Source organism: Microchirus variegatus, assembly GCF_963457635.1.
Source record: "Microchirus variegatus genome assembly, chromosome: 7".
Taxonomy (NCBI): Eukaryota; Metazoa; Chordata; class Actinopteri; order Pleuronectiformes; family Soleidae; genus Microchirus; species Microchirus variegatus.
Window position 1 is genome coordinate 3917371 of NC_139808.1, and position 26330 is coordinate 3943700.

The following is a 26330-nucleotide window of genomic DNA, read 5'->3' on the forward strand; positions in this document are numbered from 1 at the left end:
TGCTATCACAATATCAGCCATTCGACCTTTAACCTTTTCTCCTACGCTTAAAGAAATGTTGAAAACTAACGACTACATTTTGAGCAGATAAACATGGTAATCATTACTGACGGGTTGATGCCCGACACTCTTTGACCTCTCGGCAGACGAGTGACGATCGGCTGCAGCTGGCAACCTCCCGCCACTTCCACGTCTCTCGTGTTCAAATTTAGCTCAAAGTGGACAAAACGAAGGGGTAAAGGTGAATTATGGGCGAGGGCGCAGGTCCTTTGAACCAAGACGACACTTTCCACTTCTTCTTAATGTACAACATGAGACGACAAGAAAAAATGTGGAGCGTGATATTCCAGGAATCCTTTTTTTGAAGATGAAGCTGCCAAAGGTATTTTCTTCACACAGTGAAGACCATGGTAATATACCTGTCAATCACACACACCCTCTCTCTTTCTCTCTCACACACACACACGGTTGCAGAAAACATTTGGGAACCACTGATGTAGTGCATCAGTCCATCCAAGACTTAATGGCACATCTATGTCAAATACTTAATACTATTCAGTGTCACTTTTGTCAGACTCTCTATTAGGGATGCACCAATCCACCTTTTTTCACTTCCGATCCGATCCCGATATCTGATTTTAGATAACTGCCTATACTCCGATACTATTCCGATATGGATGCTCTGTTTGCTTTAATATTATTATCATTGTTTTTGTCATCCTTTTGATTATAAGGCTTTAATAAACTCCTTTATACAGCCAAGTGTGATATGTACCACTTTTACAACGTTTACAGCGACTTTTCAGACCCCTGGCAACACTCACACATACCCGCCCCCCCCCCACCCACACACACACACACACACACACACACACGAACGCATAGCAGCGCACACACGAACGTAGTCACAGACACACACACATAAACTGAGTCACAGACCAATCTCCAAACACAACGCGATGCCGCCGTTTTAAATAAATAAATAGCGTCTCCGTGTTAATCATTGATTTCACCGGATATTTTTTTTTTCGCCAGCTAAATTCACGTGACAACAGCCATAAACGGCATATATACCGGCTAACGTGAACCCTGGTTTGGAGGAGTGTGATTTTCATTGTTTTTATGCCGCTGTCAGTACTGTTCTCCTCAGCGAGCAGGCGTTTAAAACGGTGACGGCTGGGATTACGTCGGCTCGGCTGCAGGTTGCGGAGCTGAACTACCTGGTTAACTCCTGGTCAATCATGCTCGCCTGCTAGCTGGCTGTAAACTGTGGAATGGATTTCCTGAACGGAGTCGTGCATCATTACTCCGCGTCTCATCGAGACACGCCTCAGTTCAGGAAACCCATTCCACTTTTTGCAGCCAGCTAACAGAGCATTCAGGGAATCACTTGTGGAGACATTTCAGCAGACACACACGCAGACGGATCGGAAATTTCCGATCCAACTGTACAGATTTCCGATCCGTCAATTACGTCTGTATCGGAACCCGATACCGATACTGGATCGGCCCCATCCCTACTCTCTATCCAACGTCATCACTGTTTTATCACAGTCACCGTGCAGCCACAGTTGAATTATGACAAATTGTCATGTACTCCATCAGGGGGTGTCTGCAAGCCAGAACCAGCCCACCAGAAGGTCCAATCTGGGTCCGCAAGATGCATTTGTGTAAATTACTGTTGCAAAGAATGCTGCGGCCCCTTTAAGAGCCAAGCTAGTGTATGTGCAGGGAGAGAGAGAGCGAGTGAGTGAGTGAGTGAGTGAGTGAGCAGTGCTGTGTGTATGTGGCAGAGTTAGCATTCGAAGTGGGGGTAAATATGTGTTGTGTTCCAGGCCTGTTGAGAGAAATAAACGCTCAGACTCTTGCAGATCAACCCGAGTGTCCGCCTGTTCATCCCCTGTCTATCTGTAGAAGTAAAGGCCACATTATACTTCTCCGACTGCGTAATGCGTTATCCGTCTGCGTCACCACATAGACCACTCGAGCATTTATACTTCTGCGTCGTGGTGACGGATGGGCGCTGCAATTTCCCGCCCGATCAGTAGGGGTCGCTGCGCAAGGTTGTGCTTTTGGCTACAGTGAGCAATGGCGTCCGAGGGAGAAAGACTGTTGTTGTTGAAACAGTGTTGAAAAGTTTGTCACTTTTCTGTGTCCCGGAACGCAATTTTAAGATAATTTGAGGCGAGAAATTGGCCATTTAGAGTCTAAACATGTGCTGTGTGTGTTAAGATATGATGTATTTATAGTTCGGCAGCGACGAAGTCGGCGGTGTTCAGCTCCGCCCTCTGTGGACGCTCAGTGCTCACTGTGAGCGGGCACAGAGCAGCTTAGCTCGGCCTGTCCTGAGGACCAATCGCAGCTCTTGCCGTCTCCGTTGTCCCTTGATGGAGTGACGGACACTTAAAAAATATTCTGTGCACCCGGAGACGATGCAGAGGCTCTTCGACAGGTTCTGCGTCGACGCAGAGGACTGCGTAGCCTACGCAGAGCACTTTACGCAGGAGTATAAATTGGGCTTAAGGGTGTTAACCTAGAGCAGCCGCAGCTCCAGCCCTGGAGGTCACATCTCCACTGCTCTTCCCCCCGACCACTGTCCAGAAGCAGAGAAGGGAAACTGTACAATGTACTAATCATATGTGAAATACCAGAATTTTTATACATATATATAATATATATTTTGATACAAAAACATTTAGTCACAGGTATCTGTGCTGGGCACTAGGTTAACGCACGTTAACGCATGGCGTGTTTCCATGACGACTGACCCGGAAAAAGACACGAGTGACGTCATAGTTTACCATTTAGCTTCCTTAGCTGCATTAGCTCCTTGAGCGCCGTTAGCGCGCCTACAGTCGAACTGGAGCGGTCTGTTTATTAAAGGATAAGAGCAGTGCTACAAATAACCAGCGTACCTGTGTACTGCGTATGTGCGCCACTGTTTTTTAAAGTTTAGCGTTACTTTATAGACTCATTTTAACAATCCGGAATGCGATAGCGTGGACGCAGTTAACCGTCATTACCTTTGCCGATCAACTGTGACCTGTAAGATGTGTAAACGGTAAACCTAAAATAAAATTTTCAGGTTTTTCATAAAATGTTTTGTGAAAGATTAATTAAATGTAAATCAAAGGGAAAACATTGGCCGTCTTTGTTTTTTTATAGGTCATTATGCTATCAGACCGCTCTGCCTGTGGCCCCTGACTTACAACGAGTTTGACCCTGTAAGTACATCAATGCCGAGGGCAAAAAGAGACTGTTCCGATCATGACGGTGGCTGCATGCATGTGTCTTTCATTTTGGGGTCACTTCCTCACTTAAGTGCTCAGCGAGCTCAGCATGAAGGTTTCTCACGCGTTTGCCTTGATCCCATGCAAAAACCAGTCAATGGGACCAAGACTGAGGGTTAAACAAAAAAAAAAAGGGTTTGTTCACAAATCACCTGACAGTCAAACTTGCACTCTTGCCAGGATGAGAAGCATGTGTGAAACGCTTTCACCATATGGTAAAGAGATGTTCTTTATTGACCGTGTGTGGACTCTGCATCCCCTGAAAAAACACGACAGATACCTGCTGCTCTCCCCCATCAACGTCAGCTTCTACTGATGAACACAGCAATATTAAATATAGCATCCACGCTGTTCAGATCGCCCTAAAACTTTGGATACACCAGACAGGCAGCGGCTCATCAGCAGCAGCTGTGCTGTCTGGAGTGGGGAGGTGGGAGTGAAGAGGCTGTCCTCATGGTGGGCGAGACATTTTCACACGGTTCACCGCAGAACATGGTGTTAGACTGAAACGACAAAGTCAGTGTCCACTCACCAATACGCTAGCACTTTTTTTTTTTTCCCCCAATAGCATGCTACTACTTTGCGGCTAACTTGGCGAACTGGTTTCCAAAGGTAAGCTAGCGAGGCTATGATTAGCATTAGCGTAGGGCTAACCTAATACAAACACTGTGCAACTTCATTAGGCACAACGCATATATTTAAATTTTCGATTACCATTAGCTGACAGTCACAAAACAGCTAGCTAGGCCAATGCTAATCGAAAATGATTACGTTTGAAAATGATGTTATGTTTTATGTTAGCCTTTACGTTCCTTATCATGCATTACCATAACTGAAAAATGCACTAGTTCACAAAGATGAGTATAAATTAATTAAACAATGATACCATCATCACTATTCTCCACTTAGACTAAGCATGAGCAAACATCTCTTCACTGCCTGTCAAACTTCAGGCCCACGTGACTAAACTGGAATTTGGCATCTGCAAAAAAAAAAAAGCCCACATTTTTGGACAAATGTAGCCTTGATGTGGTGCAATGGTCATCTTATCTTAGCATATTATGCACGATACACATCATGAAGAGTTTATCAAAATTCAATAAATGTGAACCAGTTACAGTGGTGGAAAAAAAAAAAGGCAGGTTACAACAGGCTGCTGCTGGACTGACAAGTCTAAAGAAAGACCATGGCTGAAGTTAAATTGCAGTGTGGGACGGCTATTAGAGGACGGACAGAGACAAACATCTGAAACCCTCCCCTCACCGTCTACAGCTGTCCACGCAGACTCACCTCTGTGTTAACAGAAACTCAACCTCATACTGCCTTCAATACGGTGAGAAAAGAGGATTTCACTCATTTACCCACTTTAGAAACTGCAAAACAAGGACACCTTTAATTTACTTTTGTTTACATCACACTGTAGGAAGTTACGCGATGACATTTAATGCTTCAGCCCTACGTCAAGTCATGTGTATATCAACGGTTGTAAAACTCAACAAGTGTCCTTTAACAAGCCACTGAATTCTTACAATAGCTCGGGGGGGTTGTTGTTGTTGTTGTTGTTCTGACCTTGAAACCATGCTAACAAGGACCGACTTAACAATAAAAGCCCACAGACGGCACAGGAAATGCTTGGTCTCATCCCTTCATAGTGAAACTATTACAGTTAAAAGTACATTTTATAGATTATTTAAATAAAGGAATAGCAATCATAGATGATGTTAATTATAACTGTGTTATTAAGGTTATTCCTTGTCATTTCTAAGAGTCGGACCTACGTCGTAAATTTGAAGACTTAAGACTTGCTTGACTAATGTTGGTAAAAAAAAACTGGACTTGACTTAGACTTCAATTAAATTACTCGCAATGACTTGATTTATGGAATATCTGCATTTTCTTAAACATTGATGGGTCAAAAGCTGGTTATATTTTCATTTTATTGACATCTATTATGTATTTTTTTGTAAACAATTCAGTTGTATGGGAACAGTCCCTTACATTATATGAATCATACGGTGTTTCTGTTAGTAATAAAACTCAAGCAGTTCAAAACGACTCTTATATTATTATATTTAAAAGATGTAATATCTGGGAAATCATCTTCATCTTGACTTAATTCTTGCAAGAATGACTTATGACTTACTTCCATCTCTTTGATATTGCATATAAAATAGCTACTGATGTGCAAAAATGTCATATAATAATTGTAATAGTAAAGTATTAGAACTGTACAGACGCATAGTAGAATACGTGGTAACAGTTAAACAGTAAGTACATCAAAACTGCACAGATGTAAAACATCTGTTTCTACTAGTTTCTGTAAATATAAAGCAGCATATTCGATGTTATTTGTTCAGTATGACACATCACTTGTGTCTTTTCTCAGCACCTTAACCACTAGAATGTGGAGGTTTCACATCGTGCTCCAACAGGCTCAGAGAAATAAGTCTGCTCTTATTATTCAGACAATAGTCAAGAGACACAAAAACAATGGTAGATATTCACAGCTTTTCTTCTTTGGCCTCCACCGTGGATGAGTCAGGTAAAAAAAAATGTCTGTGTCAAAGTTTAAATCTCAAAGTCATAAATACATTAAAAGCTATTAAAAGTATGCACGCACATTTTTCAGTTATAGCTCGGAGCAAGTTTCCGCGAGGTTTGCGGCGACTTTGACTTTTGACCACAAAGATCTCATCAGTTCATCTCGAGACTCGAGTGAATATTTATGTGAGTTTCCATTTCTGATACAGCACATTTTACGAGAACGTGATGGATGCAAAAGGAACACTGACCTTGACCTTTGTCCACTAAAATCTGATCACTTGACTCCTGGGGAAGGAGGGACGGACAAATTCGAGACAAACGGCCATGACTGATGCTTGTGCAGAGGCAATAAAACTGAATTAATTATATTAAATGTATGTTTTTTTATTCAAATTGGTGTGATCTGGGTGATCTACAGAACATGCAGGCTCCCCTGGCATTACAACTCCACAACAAACCCAAGATAACAATAAGTAAGGAATATAAAGGTAAAATGGAACAGTTTCACTCTTCTACGACAGATTTAACTGTATTAAATAGCTCGCAATTACTGCACAATCCATCAGTTTTACGTTCTTAATATAACGTTCACCTCGGAACAGAAAGAAGACGGCGCAGCTTTGAGATATTTAAAGGTTTCTTGAGCTAAAACATGTTCCGTTTCATGTTACAAAGAGCGTCTGCGTGCCTTTCTCTTCCTCTTGTCTTGTCTGTTTGTCTGCGGCTGAGCCCAGATGTCAGCTGCTATGAAGACATCTGCCCTGCCAGAGGTCTAAAAGCCTTGGGAGGCTCTGTTCATCCCAGAGGATAGCACTTGTCTGATGATGACAGGCGGGATTTAACAAATACATCAGACAACACGGGGGGGGGGGGGGTTTAAAAAAGGACTTCAGAGCAAAAAAGTTTTCAAAACAGGTACTGCAGGTAAAAAAATCTTAAAATATTTCTCTGGAACATTAAATACTCAGCATTAAATGACAATTAACAATGAATCTGCTTCATGGAGACTGTTTTGTCATCACGTTTTGATTAAAATGCTGATACGTAACTTCTTCTTTTTTCAACTGAGCCACAACCGAGTGACAAAAAACACATTTCTGAAAAAAGGTTCCCCATATCCATCCATGGAATCAGATCTCCTCAAAAGTTCAACAGGTTCTACCTCAGGCCATGTTCCACCCCTCCACAAAATGCCATAATGGCATAATGAGTAATAATACCAGAGGACAGACAGAAAATACATAAAACAAAAACCCTTCAGTGGACGTACCAAACTTTGACAAAAAGTTACGATACTTTGTTGAATACCCGATGTCATCAAATTCAACACACGTCTCGTCGCCGGTAAATGGACTGTCATCAGAACAATAATTTACACCAGTGCAACGACTTATCCTCAGAAGTCTCTATTAGTCATGTCAAATTGTGCAACCTTCAAATGAGTCATAATGTCTGACAGTAAAGTCTGATATGGCAGGAGATGTTTTTGAAAGGACTAGAGGATCCAGACGTCCGCTCTCACTTTAACACGTGGATTAACGCCCACAAAAAAAGTAATTAGTGTGCGATAAGTGAGTCCGTTTACATGCACACTAAAAAAAACGATTACTGGCAATAATCAGGTAACCTTTTAAGGTGTATAAACGTCTCTAAGAAATCAGACTACTGACAGAAACCTAGGAGCGTTAAACAGGTTTTCCAAAAACCGATAACGGCAATAAACCGATAATGAGATCAGTTTATTCCGTTTACATGAGCACTTGAATAACCAGATAGCTACAATAATCCGTTTTTTTAGTGTGCATGTAAACGCACTCAATGACACAGTTCCACTACAAAGAAAAACATTTGACTCTTACAACTATCTCAAGCAAGGCCCTTAATGTCCCCCCTTTAAATGACAAACACCAACCTCTGTTCACAAACATGGACAAACCACATCAAAAGCGTTTAAGTGGACATCGTCACAGCAGAGGAATGCGGCTGAGGAGCGTCTGCATTGATTAAACGACGAGTGAATCTTTAAAGGACGAGCGGATTCACTCTCCACTGTGGCTTGCAGCGTCTACGTCGACTTGAGCGGCGACTGACTGACAGCTGTGTGTGTGAAGCATGTGCGCCACAGCCGCAGCGGCTGAATTACAACATCAGCTTGTGTTCGCTTCTAAACCGCTAAGAGAGTGACAGAGCTACAAGGAAACTGTTACAGGGCTCTGACTGCCAGACTGTTCTCTCCATTAAGTCTAAATATATCAGCGCCATCACTCAATGAGCTGATCTTTCACCGATGATCTACTTTGTACTCAGCCTGCAGCCATTCCCTTTGTCCTCAGGACTCGTGAGTCTGATGTGACCTGTATTTGGCCCATGATGGACCGTAAAAAAAAAAAAAAGGGGGGGACAGCTGCGAGAGTATTTCTGCTCGTGCAGAGTCACTCGCAGCCCCGCACCCTGCATCCTGCAGCCCATTCAGAGCCAAACACAGGGGCAATAGAAGTGCCACACTGTTTACGGACCAATAGCCTCCAATAGGGGGAGGGGTCAGGGCGCGGGGATCTGCTGCAGCATAGCTAACCACGAGCGAGCATGGGCCTTAGCTGCCTATTGTTGACACCTATCATTCACAACGCAGAACAATGCTGGCAGATGTCACTGGTGGACGGGAGGATAAGCTGAAGTCTGCACTGATATCACACAAAGAGGCTGCTTAAAAAAAAAGCATGGAGTTGTAATGGGATCATGAGATGCATATACGTACCAATCCACCAATCCTAAAAAAAGTCTTTTGATCATAAAGTTCTAATATTATGAGAATAAGTCACATTATAGAAAAAAAAAATCTCATCATTATTTTGTTAAATTTAATATAGCAACAGAATGCAGATGTAACCAGCCTTGCACTTGTCGACCACCACCAGTCATTTTCTCCTCCACAAAAGAGATGATTTCCTCCAAATCTGAGTGATTCCTTCCACCTCTTTAAAGTCCTGAGGCACCACAGATTTTCCAGTTTTTTAGTGAAATTGAAGCCATTCAAGTCCAATGAATAGCTCGAAATGGTACAGAGGTAAGTAGTGAACTGCTAGAGGTTAAAAAAAAAAAAGGTAAGGTTACCCAAAAACCTTACCAGAAACTGGGAAACTCTGACAGGAAGAGGTCTGGCAGACCCAAAGCCACAACAGAATCACAAGACACGTTTCTGAAAGTCAACAGTTTGCGTTTTTGGGTAACCTTACCTTTTTTTTTTAACCTCTAGCAGTTAACTACGTACCTTTGTACCATTTGAAGCTATTCTTTGGACTTAAATGGCTTGAATTTCAATAAAAATCTGGAAAAATTGGGGTGTTAGTGTATTTCCTTATTGGTGAAGCCCAAACTAAAATATAACTTCACAAAATGATCCGTGTTCCTCATCTTGACGCAGGTTGCAGCCGATCATCTGAGATTTTGCTTGAATCTGAGATTTTGTTTATTAATAATAATAATAATAATAATTAAGACTTTTTCTCAAAAGATAAAAATAAATCTTCAGTTTGGCCCCATTATTCGTCAAAAATAAAGAGAGACTGGACAACACAGGGCTTTCCAACATCTGGTAACAAGAATGGTGTTAATCCCCTTTTTTTTTTTAGCAGCTTCACATGGGTTCAAAAAATAAACACATACACCTGCTACTTTAATGTGAAAGAATGTTTGGGGGGGGGGGGGGCAATGTATACATTAAAGCCAACATTAATATTTTTAAGTATGAACGACTGTGGTGCTGTAATGGTCAAAAAGCTCCCACTGATGCCAAAGATTCCGCTTCACATGTAACAAGGGTGACGCTGTGCCAGATCCCCTACTGTACTTACTGGTAACACAACAGGTATCAGACAGTGCTTTCATATGCATTCTTTATGTGATATTATGTGTATAACGATAACGAGAACATAAATATTAAGCAGTGAAATGTGGAAACAGGATGAGAAAATGTGAATATTTTCTCATTTCCAAAACTACAAGGAGGAGACATGACATTTGAGCTATAGACAAATATAATAAATACAATAAATGCTTTTGTCACTGACAGAGGCTGGTAAGTCCTTTAGAAATGAAAACAAAAGGAAATAAATATATAAACAAATGCATATTATACATATTATGTGAGGAGCAATTAGGGTCTGCCAATGCCAAGCGCTCTCATTCTGGCTTATTCATCCAAAACAATCTACTGCAGATGAACGAAGGAAGCAAAGTTATGAAAAGAAGATTAACTAACATTTTCATTGTTTTGGATTTGAGCCGACTGTATGTAAAGGATTACTAATGACTCTCAATGACCAGAGTGAAGGACGACTCGGATTGTAATCCCACCGCGTGTACTCGCCGTACAGTTCCCCCCACTGTACATCATTATATGTCAGGGAAAAATGCAGCACTGCTCTGCATCGGTGACTGATGAGCTGCTACTGTACAGACCATGGATCACACGCTACATCAAAGCACTCCCAATACTCATCCGCTGAGAAACCAGTGGATTTGAACCTTATCTGTCACTGCCAAGTCTAAAAAAAATAATGTTCACTTATATATGCATCATTTTGGGTAAAACTACACTTAAACTTGTGCCGTGTTTTGTTTTCGTGGCAGCGATCAACAAAACAGGTTCAACAGATGGTTTCTCTGTGACCTTCATTTTACCCCATCTTGTCCTGCTTATTCAGGCGCCCAAGTGGCTCTAAGCTGTGCTCAGCAGCACCTCATTTAGCATGTTTGTTCTCATGGATCCTCTGTCCTGATGACTTATTCTTCCATTCGAGCATGAAGTAACCAGGGGGGCATAAGCCAGTCCGTGTGTAAAGTCTGGTCAAAGCAGTGTTAACAAAATAAATCCTATAGTTTCACTTGTCTCAACATAATCGTCCGTGTCGTCCCATGAGGGACAGACAGACGGAGGCTGCTGGTGAAAAAGAGGAATTTCCTGTCATGTGTGGAATTATCAGTAAAACAACAATCCTCCACTGTTTTTCTTTAAACAGCTCAAATTTGACAATGGAGTTGCTGATTAAATAGTTGGGCTGAAGAAAAAAAAAAGAAGCCACATGCTGATGTGAGGAGATTCCCGCTCACTCGAGGCGAAAGGCGATCGCTGCAACACAGTTCAGTGAGGAGAGACTTGGAGAGAAAAATGAAATGGATCAGGGACGGAGGCTCAAGCAAAGAGAGCCAAAAAGGTGTTTTAAATCAAATGGCAAGTGTGGGTATCAGTTTCAATCAGTCTGCAAATTCTACATTTACTGTTGCTGCACTCACAACGACAGATGGAAGATGTAAAAACGCTGCTTCCAATCATATGAATAGAAACTATAGTATTTTCTTTCTGTCATATTCTACAGTCCAATACTGAAAAACAGACAATAAGATGACTTTAAAGCTCACATAGAGTGGTCCTATCGCACATATATGTGAGTTATGGAGGTCTACTTACATACATTAACTTGTTTTTATGGTCAAAAACCTCCTAGTTGCAGACTGAAAAACTCACCCCCAGAAGACAGACTGTGTTGTGATTGGCCAGCCAACGAGGGCTTTCCCAACTGTCTTGTGATTGGCCAATACCTGGAAGTGATGTAAATAGCACACCAGCTCTCAGAAGCGCAGCTCCCCCCTCTGGAACAGTGGATGCACTGCTACTCATCATCAAACCATTGTTTTAACAATGTCCCTTTTTACGACTTTGACCCAGAGTCAGAAGACACTGTGAAACACCTCCACAACGGATGTTCCTCTTATTCTGCGGTTCAATGTACCCAACCGGATGTGCCCGGACTAGTGCCCGGAGCAGGAGGATCCACTCTTCAGGAGAACTGCCGTTTACGTAACCGGACCGGGTTTTCTCAGAAATCTCGCTGGGCCCGAGGTTACAACACAACACAGCGTTCTCAGCAGTGGCTCAACCGTTTGTTTCGAACCTTCGGGGCTTCATAAACCAGGTAATGGCGCAAATACACACGAAAAAAAACAAGACAAGACAATGAAAAAGTGAACATTTTGCAACTCACCGTACTGGCAACTCGGTCCGTTGAACCCTGCAAGACAGTCGCACAGCTGCGTGGATCCCTCTCGACAGCGGCCGCCGTTGAAGCAAACGCCGTAGCGACACACAGCTGCACGTGTCCGCGTGGACAGATGAGGCGGTAAAGAGAGGAGAGACACACACACACACAAAAACAAAATAGGTAAGCAAAGCAGAGACACCTGGCTTTTACCATGACTTTATCAAAGCCCTATCATCAGCCTTTTAACACCTGACCAAAGAGGAACCTTGATTCCCCCTCATTCACACCATCCAATATAAGAAGGAATCCATCACTTCTGCCCACACTGTTTGGGCAGAGAGTCAGAAATTTAACATTTTAAAAAGAGAGCCAGTAACAGGAGGACATGGGGCGATATTAGTGATTGTTCAAGTGTTGTAAGTAGCAGTAATTATCTTGATGCACCTGTGTAAGTTGAGGCGATCATAGCACCGCGGGGCAAAAGTGTGACTCATCCACTTATCAGAGCCAGCGACCCTGTGTCCATAAATCCTTCAATGTCGAACTGCTCTCGCTCATTTGGACGTGGAATTTAAAGCATTCAGGGGCAGAAACAGCGAGAGGCTCAAAAACACGCACGTCCACCTCAGAGGTGTACCATCGCATTCCATGCGCTCACCTAACACGTTAATTATGGCAGTGCTTCACCTAAAACTGTCTGTGTGTGTATAGTACATATATATATATATATGTTCTGAAGGCTTCACTGTATCTGATGTGTTTTTCAGGCTAATAACCCTGTGAAGTAGGACAGCTGTTTAAGCCAGGCCTGTTGTTTGGCGCTCTCCAGAGCCGAGTACAGTGCTTAGTGATGACAGGTCCACGGGATTGATGTCTATCATTGTTTCTCCCGACTGGCAACATGTGTGGACACTTTGGGAGTGAAAACACCGTCCTGGGATTTGAATGCCAGTCCGTCCTGCGTATGATCGTGAAGACGTCCTGTGAAAGACAGTTTCACGGAGCATCTTCTGCCAGATATGCATTTTTCTGACCATCAACCAAAAAGCAGGATGAGCGATCACACCAGGTGCTACCAGCTCTGATGCCAATTATTGGCCTTATATGGTCATGTTGAGTAGAGCACACAAACAAAAATGTCAACGTGTCTTCCCCTACACCCTTAGAAATAAGGGTTCCAAAAGGGTTCTTCTACAAGGGCTGAGGTTCTACCTGGAACCATTTGCTACTGAAAAACCCTTTTCCCGAAGAAAGGGTTTTTCAAGGGTTCTTGGTAACACTAATGGTTCCAGTCAGAACCATTTTGATCCAGAGAACCCTTTAAAACCCCTTTCCTGAATAAAGGGTTTTGAAAGGGTTCTTGGTGGAACCCTTCAAAAGAGTTCCAAAAAAGGACAAGCCGAAGAACCTTATATGGTTCTAATTAGCACTTTTGTTTCTGAGAGTGTACAGATTTCAACTCATAGAATAGAATTCCAACATACATAGAACATAAAATAAATGGTGCAAAAAAAGGGGTAAGGGTATAAGGGAGGTAAGGTTTACTCCCCGTTTGAGAATCTTCCCGTTGCTCCAAGGCCCACAAGGCCACATTTCTCCTTCTGCAGGTTTATCTCTGTATGCTGCACAGATACGCTATTGAATGCGACAACTGGCTATACAAGCTACGTAACTTTCTCTGTGCGTGTCGTTCATCTTGGCTCTATCTTTGCAAAGAAACAAACAGCGCTTCAACAATCCATTTGATACTCAAGCTTACTTACATCTCCATACAAAAGTTTCCACAACGGTATCCATGGGTAATATCCATCCATCCATCCATTATCTACCGCTTTTTCCTCCACCAGAGGGTCGCGGGGGGTGCTGTGCCTATCTCAGCAGACATTGGGCGATAGGCTGGGTACACCCTGGACAGTTTGCCAGTCCATCGCAGGGCCACATAGAGACAAACAACCATTCACTCACACTCTCACACCTACGGTCAATTTAGAGTGACCAATTCACCTAATCCCCATATCGCATGTTTTTGGACTGTGGGAGGAAGCCGGAGAACCCGGAGAAAACCCACGCACACACGGGGAGAACATGCAAACTCCTTCCAAACGGGGCTCGAACCCAGGAACCCGGGTCTTCTTGCTGCAAAGGCAAGAGTGCTAACCACAACACCAACCGTGGGTAACATGTTTGTGGAATTCCACCACCGTTTTGGTGTGTAATTCTCCATGTTTTGTCCGGGATGATTGATTCCTCTCTCTGAATCTGGACCTAAATGAGAAGTGGTCCCCACGCCCGCTGACATAGAGGTCACTGTGTTCCACGACACACATAAAACACACACACACAACAAACATCTATAAAGACCACCCATGTACAGACAAAGGACCACTTCCCTTTTTTTTTTTTTTTTTACCCCTTAGCGCTGGGCCTACTTCACATGTAGCTAACTTCAGCAGCCACGGTCCCACCACAAAAGACTTTCACTTCCGATTTGGCAATTACCAACGACGACAAACTGGAGATGCCATTGTCTGTGCTCTTCAGCCCCAATTATAAAGCATATTGTCGCCGTCAATCATACGTAACTGATTGTTTCCACTTCAGCTTAGGCTCACCTCATCCATCCTCACCCGGCCCGTGGCTACAGGCTACAGGGGGGCAAAGGGTTTGACTCATTGACTGAGTGGCCCCCCTACAAACGTTCAAGTGGAGGAAAGACCGCCATCACAAAGTCAAGAGCCCTTCACCTTCAGGAGAAAGAGATAGTTATCGAGCCCAATTGGAGGCTTTTCAAAACACACACAGGTCACCTCAGTTGAACTTGGCAGAGCATTCAAAGACTCCAGTCTGTCTCTAAGAGTCACCTGCTCGACCTTTTGTACACAAGACGTCACTAGATGTAGATCTGAGATTCTTAAATAAATACACGTGTTCATTTTGAACTATTTAGATGAATTGTTTTTGCTCAAAAGTCACACTCGACATTCTCTCTCATCGGCTTCTCCATGGTGAGGATTTGCTGCATTTCTGTTTTTTTTATCATGGAAAACAACTGTTCGCAAATAGCCGCAGAACAAAATGTGAGAATAATAGAGCTGCAACTAAGGATTATTTACGTAATCAATCATTTGGTCAATAAAATGTCAGTTTTTGTCAAACCTGAAAATGATGATGTTCTCGAATGTCTTGTCCACAAACCAAAATGATTCAGTTTTAATGATTTCTGTGTTTTAGCTTCTTAAACGTGAATATTCGCTTTGCTCAACATAACAATCAGAAATATTGTTTTAATCATGAAAAAAGATCAAAATAGTCGATTAATCGATTCATTGTTTCAGCTCTAGACTCTTAGAAATTAAAGTGCTAAGTAGAACCATACAAGGTTCTTCGACTTGTCCTCATAGTAGAACCATTTATGGCTCCAAGTAGAACTTTTTATAAAGCTTCCACCTGGAACCGTTTTGGAGGGTTCCACCAAGAACCCTTTTAAAACCCTTTATTAAGGAAAGGGGTTTTAAAGGGGTCTCTGTATCAAAATGGTTCTTTCTGGAACCATTAGTGTTACCAAGGTACTTTGAAAACCCCCTTCTTCGGGAAAGAGTTTTTCAGAAGCAAATGGTTCCAGGTAGAACCTCAGCCCTCGCAGAAGGACCCTTTTGGAATCCTTATTTCTAAGAGTGGAGAATAATCACGCTGGTACTCTGCTGCGGTTTATTTTTTACTACTAACTATTAATTGCAATGAGAGGGCGTCAACATCTGCACAGTGTGTAGACGGAGAGTAAATACACAACTTAACAACTCCGGCAGCTACCGCAGACACTTCTCAGCCACTGTGTGCTGCATCAACATGATTAGACCCTCGACTCCATTCAACTGCCTCACAATAACCACAGGTCGTTAGCCTAATTACCCTACACTGACGTTTTATTATGGAACACACAGAGCGAGAGAGAGAAGGAGGAAAGACAACAAGTGCCACACAGTAAATCACTATCTCAACACAAAGCATTCCTGTCTGCCCATCTTTCCCCCCATTTGGGGGATTTGCTCAAGCTGTTTTGCAAAGCAGATTTGTCCTTTTGGATGTTGAAGAATTCTTGAAAACATCTCCACAGATGATACTGTGCTGACTGAGGTACAGTACAGATAGCTCATAGGAAAGTGCACATGGGCGGGGGTGGGGGGGGGAGAGGATTTGTGGTGTGAGCTTCCTTTTATCCTGGTTCAGTGGCTCAGAGAAAAGGGGTGATTAGTTTGTCCCATCTCAAAAAAGTGGTGCCACGTCTTTGGTTACAGAGATAAAAGCCCGGCCTCATGTTGAAGAGAGAGCGGGCCATTGTCACGCCGCAAAGAGAAACAGAGCCGCCCCCTCCATCTTCTAAAGTGCGGGGGCTACGCTGTGCGAGTCATGAGGGATGACGACTCTTAAAAGACATTTCTTTATGGGTGTTTTAAAACAAACCAGACAACCCAACGCTTCCTAGTATAATTTAATACTATAACCTTCACTCTGGATACAAAGAGGCCTTTGAAAAGAAAACACCATAATAAGACACTGATGACAGCCACATCCAGGAGATCTTCTCCTGCTCCGCAGCCCATCAAACGGCTTCCCCACTGGGTAATATGTCTGCACCGGGGGTGTGAGAGCCTGTTTCCAAGCAGGCTCCGGAGAACAAGGAAGCGGGAACTTGTCAGTCAACCGTAGCGAGGAGGGACAAACTGTTTACAGGGAAGCCTTTGCCAAGTGTCTGGCTATGGTATGCAGGCTATGCAGTTTGGATCACTGGCAGTAAAATCCCATCAAAGGAGGCTTCTTGGCCTCAGCGGTGTCAAGCTAAGCTTCTCCGCAAGGAGACGAGCTCCAGCGTCAGACCTACAGTGAGGACCAGTGGGTCAGATTTACAGTGCAAAAAAACTCATTGTTGTTCTTTCTTATGTAAAAAATGAGCAGGTGGTGTTTCCGTGCTGCTGTGATGGGTATTGTTCTGGGAGATTCACCGTGATTGGTTGCCAGGTTTAAGACATCACATTTCTGTCTGACCTGCATGTCCTTAACTCACTCAGAAGAAGAAAAAAAAAAAAAAACACGCTAATACACTGTAAATCCAATCTGAGAGGGATTTTCACACTGGAATATTTCTCAACAATGGACAATTGTTTTTTGCAAGAGTCCACATTTTAAACCACGTGGGAGTGTTGGAATAACACACACATGCCTTTTATTTAACATAAGACTACACTACCGTTCAAAAGTTTGGGGTCACCTATACAATTTGTGTTTTCCATTAAAAGTCACACTTTTATTCATCAAAATGAATAGAAAATATAGTCAAGACATTGACAAGATTAGAAATAATGATTTGTATTCCAAATAATCATTTTGCCCTTTCGTCAAAGAACCAGCAAAACATTGCACAAGGGTTTTCTAATCATTCAATAGTCTTCTAACACCATTAGCAAACACATTGTACCATTAGAACACTGGAAATGAGCCTCTATACACCTATGTACATATTCCATTAAAAACCAGACGTTTGCAGCTAGAATAGTCGTTTACCACATTAACAATGTATAGAGTGTATTTATGATTCATTTAATGTTATATTCATTCCTATTTTCCTTCAAAAATAAGGACATTTCTAAGTGACCCCAATCTTTTGAACGGTCGTGTATGTTTTAGACGTACATACATTGCTTTGTAACTGTTGTTAGAAAAGTGGACGGGATACTTACGATAAAGACAACCCGCTTCTCCGTTGAGATGAGACCATCCAGGGCAACACTTGTACACAGTCTCATAATCCTGTCTGTACACCTGTCTGTACGCGGTGTAGTACGCCGTCCTGTTAAAATGACAAGTTCAACAACTTTAAGTGATAAACTGTAACACAGCACTGTGTGAGAGAAACACAAGGATTATCTGAATGAATCATTTTGGCTGCTTCAACTCTTAAATGTTTCATGTGGTTCAGTTTAAGTGGATTAGGGGGAAAAATAAACACGTAATCTGTTAAAACGGCTCCCAGTCTTTTTGTAAGTTACACATAAGTTAATGTTTCGCAAAAACATTTTCCCAGACTCCAAAGGCAGAGTTTTGGAGCGCGACACGAGCAGACGACTTCAGAGGACGGAGCCTCTCCCTGTACTTTGAGACACCTCTTCTCAGGCTCCGTTATCATTACACATTGTGGGACAGTAATTGTGGCCTTGTCCACCTTCAAAGTAGCCTTTGCTCTTTGTAAGCATGGTGAACAACGACAGAAAGCGAGTGAGGCCAGCGGCGTGAGAGACAGAGATGGGTTAAAACGTTAGCACTACTCCGACCCTGGTTCAAAAGGAATCTCGGCTGCAGAAATGACTGCAGGTTAAAGACGATGGTTACTTCGGTTAAGTGGGGCGACACATTGCACTTAAGTGTATAAGAGGTTCAAAGCAGTGATTACAGAACAAGAGGGAAGAGGAAGGAGGAGATGAAGGAGTCAGACCTCATCCTGTCTGCAAATGCGACTCTGTGATGAATTATTTTTGGTTGCATGACACCAAACTATTATTGGTGCTTTTTTTGTCGTAGCCACATCAGCACAAAGGGGTTTTAAAGGGGACATATTATGCAAAATCAACTTTTTAATCATTTTAATACTTCTATTTGGGACTATATTCTATTTGGAGGCCCTATGAGTAGGCAAAGTGTGAAAAAAGATGACAAGTTAAGTAAAGGAGATAAAACACGCAATGTTGACTTCCGCATTCATTGTGACGTCACAATGAGACATTCCTGGAATTGTTGTCTCGCTGAGCTCCGCATCGTCCCTAAAAAATGCAATAGTATCCGATAGAGGGGAAGTGTTCTATTCTTATCTGCACAGTGCAGCACAGAGTTCTCCACAATATTCCAGCCTCAGTGGATTTACGTGTTTAGTGGATACATTTTATATATGACGGCAATAACGATGGCTTTTCCAAATGCTAACTGCTGTTAGCTGCCGGACGCTAACAGCAGCTACGCTGACGTAGTTTCCTGTGTCTCATTTGCATTTAAAGAGACAGGCACCCAGGGCAGGGCTGTTTTGGCAGAGTGATTAAACTGCTGTGGTGCTTCATCCTTAAGGTATTTTGAACAAAGCATGTCACAGACATGTTCATTAGGACAATAGGGTATAATATGTCTCCTTTAAATGCAGCGGAGGGAGGAGGAGAAAGACAAAAGATGAGGTGCATGACTCACCTTCTCTCATATCCCATGCACCACGACTGACCCACGCAGCCCTGCTTCCACACTTTAACCATGCGTGTGAAGGCCTGCACACACGGCTGCCTGTGGGCAACCAGCGTCACCTCTCTGTCCAAGCACACGTTGGGCCTGCAAGGAAGAAGAAAAAAAACAGTGGTAAAACTACTTAACATGTCAAAATGTTCTGTATGAGCGCATGGCAGCGGGGGAATTTACGAGCACTGCAATAAATGGTGCGGCAAAGACGGACAGATTAGGTTTCAATAATGATTTTTTTAGCTCTCGATGACAGCATCAGTCTGTAGGGAGGCTGCGTCCGGTGTCTGGTTTATGTCATTTCAAAGATTTGGAGAGGAATCCTCATATAATAGTGTTCACAAGACACTGCCTTTAGTTAAACTTAAACTCAATATTCATTATGTGTAAAAGGAAGCTTTTTCCAGGGGGTAGAGAGGATATGAAATCAATACTACTACTACTACTAATAATAATAATGATAAATCAGAACCAGACAAGTTGAAAATGTGAAAGATAAGCATATGAAATGCAACTTTTGTAGCCGTTTCAGCCGTATCATTGATGGTAACAGGGTAGAAGATGCATGTTTTCACTTGAACGTACATGTCAGACTGAACGTCAGCAGAAAAGGAGACAAATTACTTCTTTTTAACCTGAGGTTTCAGGTTTTCCACTTAATACAAAGTCTGCCTGGATGAGGCGACCCTTCAGCTGCACTACACAGGCTCCATGATGACTCAGCGAGCCAGACAAAAATAAGTGCACTTCTGAACTATTTTCTCCTTTGGCAACTCTCCAGTTACAGGTGGGAAGACACAAGATGTGAGATCAGCAAGAATCAACAAGCTGCTCATCCCCATAAAACAACAGTAAGCACCACCACCTGTACACATAATTGCATATGAAAGACCTGATAGTTAGTGGCTGTTTACAGGAGAGGAATTCTCCTCATATAATCCCAACTGTGTTTTTATTATTTTTGAGGGGCTTAAAAAAACATCTTACAATTAACTTTCTCTTCATTTTTACAATAGGAGCTCAAGATAAAAGAATAGAGTCCATATATGACAGTGATAACACAAGTATACACACACAACATGGATGAAATACACCACACCATGAGTGTTAACAAAAGTTGGCGCATGTGAACCTGCACTTTTCTCACGGTCTCACTTCAAAGCAAATTATGCAAAAAGACAATATTCTGTGCAATAACTAATAAACATTGCAAAAACAGTACTCACATGTAGGGCTGGAGGTTGTTGGTGGTGCCATAACGCACTGCGTGAGCCTCTTGGATAAATAAGAGGAAAAAAGAAAAAATAACACTGTCCACTTCCATGTTGTAGGTATTAGACTACAGGTCTAAATAAATCACGGGTGAAAGGAAAACTCATCAATGAGTATAACTTAAGACATTTACAAATAAATACATCTTCTTAGTGTCTGGAAAAAAAAAAAACATCCAAGCGTGCGGTATATGGATTTAAACGGCGCGTAAAGGACGTTCCGCGTGGAAATGACCACTGACCAAAAACGAGCCAGCCATCACACACACCGTGTGCCCTCGCGCTGAGCCACTGAGACACACTGAGCGAAAACTACACAGTTTACCTTTGCTTCCTGTTACAGATGTTACGTTTACGGGCACAGACGCAGAGAGAGAGACGCTGCGCGCTTCTCCTGCCTCCCTCCATTCACTTGGTGATGATTGAATGGGTTTGGAGTGGTGGAGAGGAGGGGGGGGGCGGTGGGGGGGTGGAGAGGGCGCGCGGGGTGGTGAACTCTAGAGCGCCATCTATTATTCATAGCTTCTGTTCTGTAGCCTCTGACACTAACTCTGGACGCCCCGCAGCCTGGAAACTGCACCGACAAAACCGAGAACAAAACGTGTTTCCTGGGGTTCAAAAGTTAAGAAGCAGCTCCGATTTTTTTTTATACTGTGTTTCAATGCAGGCACGTGCTACTGCTTCTTAAATAACGATCTTTTCATATGATTTTATAATCATCCTCCAACCATGTGGTGCGTATTTGATGGATCAAAGCGGTGCGCGCTGACAGTCCTGTGCGCACCGCTTTGACCCACATACGCCTTTACGCACAGACATGGACACAGAAGCGATGTCCAAACGTGTGTGTGTAGCAGCCATGTGCTCACTCTTCGGGCCAAACAGCTGATGGTGTGCGGGTCAAAGGGTCAGCCGCCAGGACCCGACCGCTCTCCAAACAAAGCTTTCATTGCAACGCATGTGTTCATGACCCCAAAGAGTCCCAGGTCACTGCTGTCCATGTTGTTTTACTTAGGTCACCATGGGCTCTCACGCGCCAAAGTCGAGGCATCTGCACATTTTTTACTGCAACACGTTTGTCACGTTTAGTGATATATGTTAATATGAACCGTCCATGTCTACATTTGACTATAAACATATGACCACATTTCAAACACAGTTTCATAGTAAGGTCATGCACTTTTCATTTTTTTTTAATACTTCAATATTAACTTATTTTACTTTTTTTTTATACACCTGATATTGTATTTACTTTTTTATTCTATACATTCAATATTCACATTCAAGAAGCTGTGATCAGAAGTTGTTTATGTTATGTAAAACCCACTCAAACCAGAGATTATTTGACTACCCCATTTAATAATGATTAATCAATCAGATTAATGGTTGCAGCAACTCAAACTATTTGCTGACATCTTGTGGTTAAAATGGAGAATGTCTTACTACCAGTACAGTGCAATTGATGCAAAATGACAACCTCACATGCATTTATTTTTCTACTCAGGTGATTTTGAATGTAAAATGTGAAACTCATAAGCATTCTAGTGAAATGTTAGGGCTACAACTGAAATCAACTTCACTTTCAATTAATCCGTCAGATACATTCTTAGGAGCACATTTTTCATTCATTTTTCAAAAACATTTTTTTATAAAATTTTGGCTGTGTTCAAGCATATGGCATGCCTTTTGGCAAGATTGTGTATTTTTATTTGATTACCAGCTCAGAGCCTGCAGTAAGGCTTAAAACACACTGTATGTAAAATAAACAAAAACAAATGCCATTGCAATTTTTGATCTCATTCCATTAAAGCATAATACATGCATTTTACTTTATCTGGGTGCCAATATGGGCTTTTTGGAGGGGGAAAAAACCATGCTATTTCCACTAGGTGGCATTGTAACAAGTGTTGAAATATCCCAGGCTTTAATAATTCAACACAAATGCATGTATTTTTATATATATACACATATATCTGTGTATATATATGTGTATATATTATTTATTTTTTAAACATGGTGGCATCATGACCACATCTGGCATTCAAATGGTTAAAATTCATAAATTAATTGGTATTCGATATGAATAATTAGGTCAGATATCAAATACTAATTTATTTTTTTTAAAGATATTAACCCTTTCAATGCCAGTTTTTGTCATGATGCCACTGTGTTTTCAGGTGAAAAAACCCAAGTGTTAATTAACCAGTTACTTTTGGGTCGAATAATAATTTTAAAAAGTTTAGGATGGAGTAAAAAATACGAGTCTTACAAATGGATGGTGATTTCCTGACACCTTGTGGTTAAAATGGAGAATTACAAACTCCATATTAAACGACAAATTCAGTGTACGTGACGCAACGTAGAGACTTGAATAAATATTAAACACGTGACAAACAACAGGAAGTTGACACGGCGAATGGACTTAGCCCCTGCGTCAACTCCTGCCAAACAAATACGACTTTTAATTTTTCTTTTTTTATAACGCGTGTTACGTTTTAAAGCAGTTAAGTAACTTTACGACGCTCCCTAGCAACCGCGACCTTTGCCCCCCCCCCTGTCGACGTGTGGTGCCGTAGTATGCAGTGTGTAATAATATCGAGCAATAAACTGGTCACACTCGGACAGAGTCTCGCTATCGGGAAAGTTCTCACCGAGTTGCCGACGTTTGAGCTTCTTCGTCGTCGCCGGAGAAACATGTCGACCCAAGCAGCGAAGCGGCCCGTGTCTCTGCTGGGAACCATGGCGTTCGGTGGTCGCGCTGACGCGGAGCAGAGTCTGGAGATGGTGCAGGCTTTTCTGTCCCGGGGACACAAACACCTGGACACGGCCTTCATGTATGCGGACGGCAAGGCAGAGGCGGTGATGGGAGGCATGAAGCTGCCCACGACAGGTAACAGCAGAAGCTAATTAATACTGTAATAAACGAACCCCCCCAACAGGTGAAATCAATTAGGGGTCTCTGATTTAACATCCTGCCGCTGGGGGTTATGGGTAAGTGACCCCCCTAACTAAACACCTGTGTTATGACTGCTCTATTAGTACATCATTGCTAATAGTAATAAACATTGATAATTATCACAATGAATGACATAAAATATGTTATTTTTAAACATATTTGTTTATTTTACTTTTATTTTTGTTTTATTTTTATTTTTATTTTTATTTTTATTTTATTTTATTTTATTTTGTTTTATGTATCTTTTAACTCTTGTACATCTACACTTTTACCTCCCAATTGTTGCACAATAATTTCCCTCGGGATAAATAAAGCATCTTGAATCTTGAATATTATTTTATTATAGATTATACGTGTTATATACGTTTAATTCTATTTGTTCAGTGCACAAACACAATATTTAAGAAAAGTACATGAAAATATGTAATTTGAATTATTACCCCCGCCCTTGGTGTTTGACAGTGTCGTATATATTTTTCCATTTATTTTATACAAAAGTCTAAAATATAATAAACTAAAGACAAGAGATGGAACAATTAAAAATAATTGCATTATTGTTAATCTGTTATCCAATACTCATTTGTCCATATTTTCTGAAAGCGTACAGAAAATATGAAGGTAGGTTTATGTTTATGCCCATTTATGTCTTTAAAAAAAATAATAAAAACAACAGCAAAATATATTTTTACACTTATTGCACTGTACTTTAGTTATTACAGGAAATTTTCGTATTGCTCCATTAGTGATGTGATAATGTAGGACATCAGTAATTGTGATTTTAAAAAATCACTTAAAATAAGTGAATTGTGGTGAGTTTCTATTATCTTGATAATCATGAATGGAGGAAAAACCTTAATATTTCACGTGAGTGACTTGAAAATCCTGTCTATAACTCGCCAACATACAGTCCTTGCGATTTATTTTTTTTATTGTGCCACAAAGGGGGTTGTTCCTAAGAGACTGGGTCAAAAATTAAACATTAAAGTTTACCATTGTACAATAGTAAATATATATGAATGTTTTCTGCATTACTGAATTACAGTGTTTTGCTGTAACATACCTCTTTATTTAATAATTGTTTTATCCTCATGTCATAGTGAGCATAGCTACCAAAGCAAACCCCTGGGACGGGAAGACGCTGAAGCCAGATAGTGTGCGCTCTCAGCTGGAAACCTCCCTTCAGAGGCTGCAGACCGACAGCGTGGACCTTTTCTACCTCCACGCTCCCGACCACCAAAACCCCATCCAGGAGACCCTCAGGGCCTGTAATGATCTCCACAAAGAGGTAAGACCGAACATGTCACTCCTGTAACATAATACATCACTAAATACAACTCTGTCAGCAGTGTATACATTATAAAATATGATGTTTTATTGACCCTTAGGGAAAATTCAAGGAGTTTGGCCTGTCAAACTATGCATCCTGGGAAGTGGCTGAAATTGCATGCATCTGCAGACACAACAACTGGATCATGCCGACCGTTTATCAGGTAAAGTTGCACCTTAGCGTCCCATCAGTCGTCACTTTCTGTGTACGTTGTCATGCAGCACCCGTTTAACACTTGATTCAGCGACCTTTAATGTGCAGAGAAATCAAAGAAATGGCTGTTTTATTGGCTTCCTAACTACAGGGGATGTACAACGCCACGACGAGACGGGTCGAGACGGAGTTGCTCCCGTGTCTCAGAAACTATGGAATGAGATTCTATGCATACAATCCTCTGGCAGGTGCTGTTTCGTCTGCTCTCTGTGGTTTTAATGTAGCATGAAAATCCATAAGTTAGCGAAAGCATGGAGTAAATAAGACTTGTACCTGAAGCCTGACATTACTCCTCCTCCTCCTCTGCTAGGTGGTCTTCTAACAGGGAAGTATCACTACCAAGACAAAGATGGATCCCAGCCTGCAGGTCGATTCTTTGGTAACTCCTGGGCTGCAGCATATCAGGACAGGTAAATAACCTACACTCGATGTGTCTGGCGATATCACTTAGCCCTGCAAGTAACCGACTGTCCTCTACTGTGTCAGATACTGGAAGATGAGTCATTTCCACGCCATAGATTTGGTTCTCAAGTCCTTGGAGACCGCTTACGGCTCAGAAAAACCCACCATGACTTCTGCTGCCATGCGCTGGATGTATCACCACTCCCATCTTAAGGTAACGTATGAAAAGCTGCAGTAACTCAATTATCATTTTGTCTTAAACTCCCATTAATAGACAGTAGTCATCATGTGTAGCACTTGGGATTGATTTCAACTTAATCGAAACTGGTGTGTGTTCCATCGTCTGCGGTTACAGGGAGACCTCGGAGATGGAGTCATCATTGGCATGTCAAGCATGGAGCAACTTCAGCAGAACCTGGCTGCTGCAGAGGAAGGTCCTCTGGACGAGAGAGTGGTCGCTGCCTTTAACGAAGCCTGGAACCTCGTCGCCCACGAGTGTCCCAACTACTTCCGATGAGGATGCAAAAAAATGTGTACTAGAGCCCTATTAATACAATTAATTGCTTAATTGTACCAAGCTCATTTTTCTCCGAATGGATGAACCGGAAACCATTTTGTATTCATTCAAGTAAGAATACACCCTTAATATTAATGTAAAAATGACAAAAAAATTGATTTTCTCAGGTAAAAATCATCTTTCTTGAGTCTGCCTTCAACTGTTGCATTAAAAAGAAAAAGAAAATCTTACATACACAATGTTTTTTCTTGCACATAAAGTAGACTAGGTAATGTTTGGACTGAAAAGAAATCATTACATGTACAGGATCGTTGTCTTGACTCCAGGTATTAGACAATTAAGTCCAAAGATTAAACTCAAGCTGAAGGGAAAACATTCTTGTTAGGGCTTAAAGATTGACAGAAGAAAGTTCACAGAGTCCATGGGCATCACAGAAGAAGTCAGGATGAGTGGTTTCATCATTAATGTCCCTCTGCTGTTATGGTTGGCAAAAATTGACT

The 26330-nt window shown here is 41.9% G+C and overlaps 2 protein-coding genes across 2 annotated transcripts in view; one reads left to right on the plus strand and one right to left on the minus strand.

Moving 5' to 3' along the window:
* The window catches only part of megf6b (multiple EGF-like-domains 6b), a gene marked incomplete at its 5' end in the record, with an annotated part of 71271 nt that extends 50803 nt beyond the window's left edge, over positions 1-20468 (minus strand). Inside the window, 4 exons of the mRNA XM_083892599.1 lie at positions 11879-11983; positions 17611-17720; positions 19103-19237; positions 20371-20468. Coding sequence (XP_083748725.1) covers positions 11879-11983; positions 17611-17720; positions 19103-19237; positions 20371-20468 — 448 coding nt within the window. The remainder of the gene's footprint in view (positions 1-11878; positions 11984-17610; positions 17721-19102; positions 19238-20370) is intronic.
* Positions 20469-22983: 2515 nt separating this feature from the next.
* akr7a3 (aldo-keto reductase family 7, member A3 (aflatoxin aldehyde reductase)) lies at positions 22984-25830 on the plus strand (the record flags this gene model as incomplete). Its single annotated transcript, XM_083892921.1, has 7 exons — positions 22984-23305; positions 24469-24656; positions 24757-24861; positions 25003-25099; positions 25222-25321; positions 25398-25527; positions 25669-25830. The coding sequence occupies exons 1-7, from the start codon at positions 22993-22995 to the stop codon at positions 25828-25830; spliced, it is 1095 nt and encodes a 364-aa protein (XP_083749047.1). The 5' UTR covers positions 22984-22992.
* Between the last annotated feature and the right edge of the window lie 500 nt (positions 25831-26330).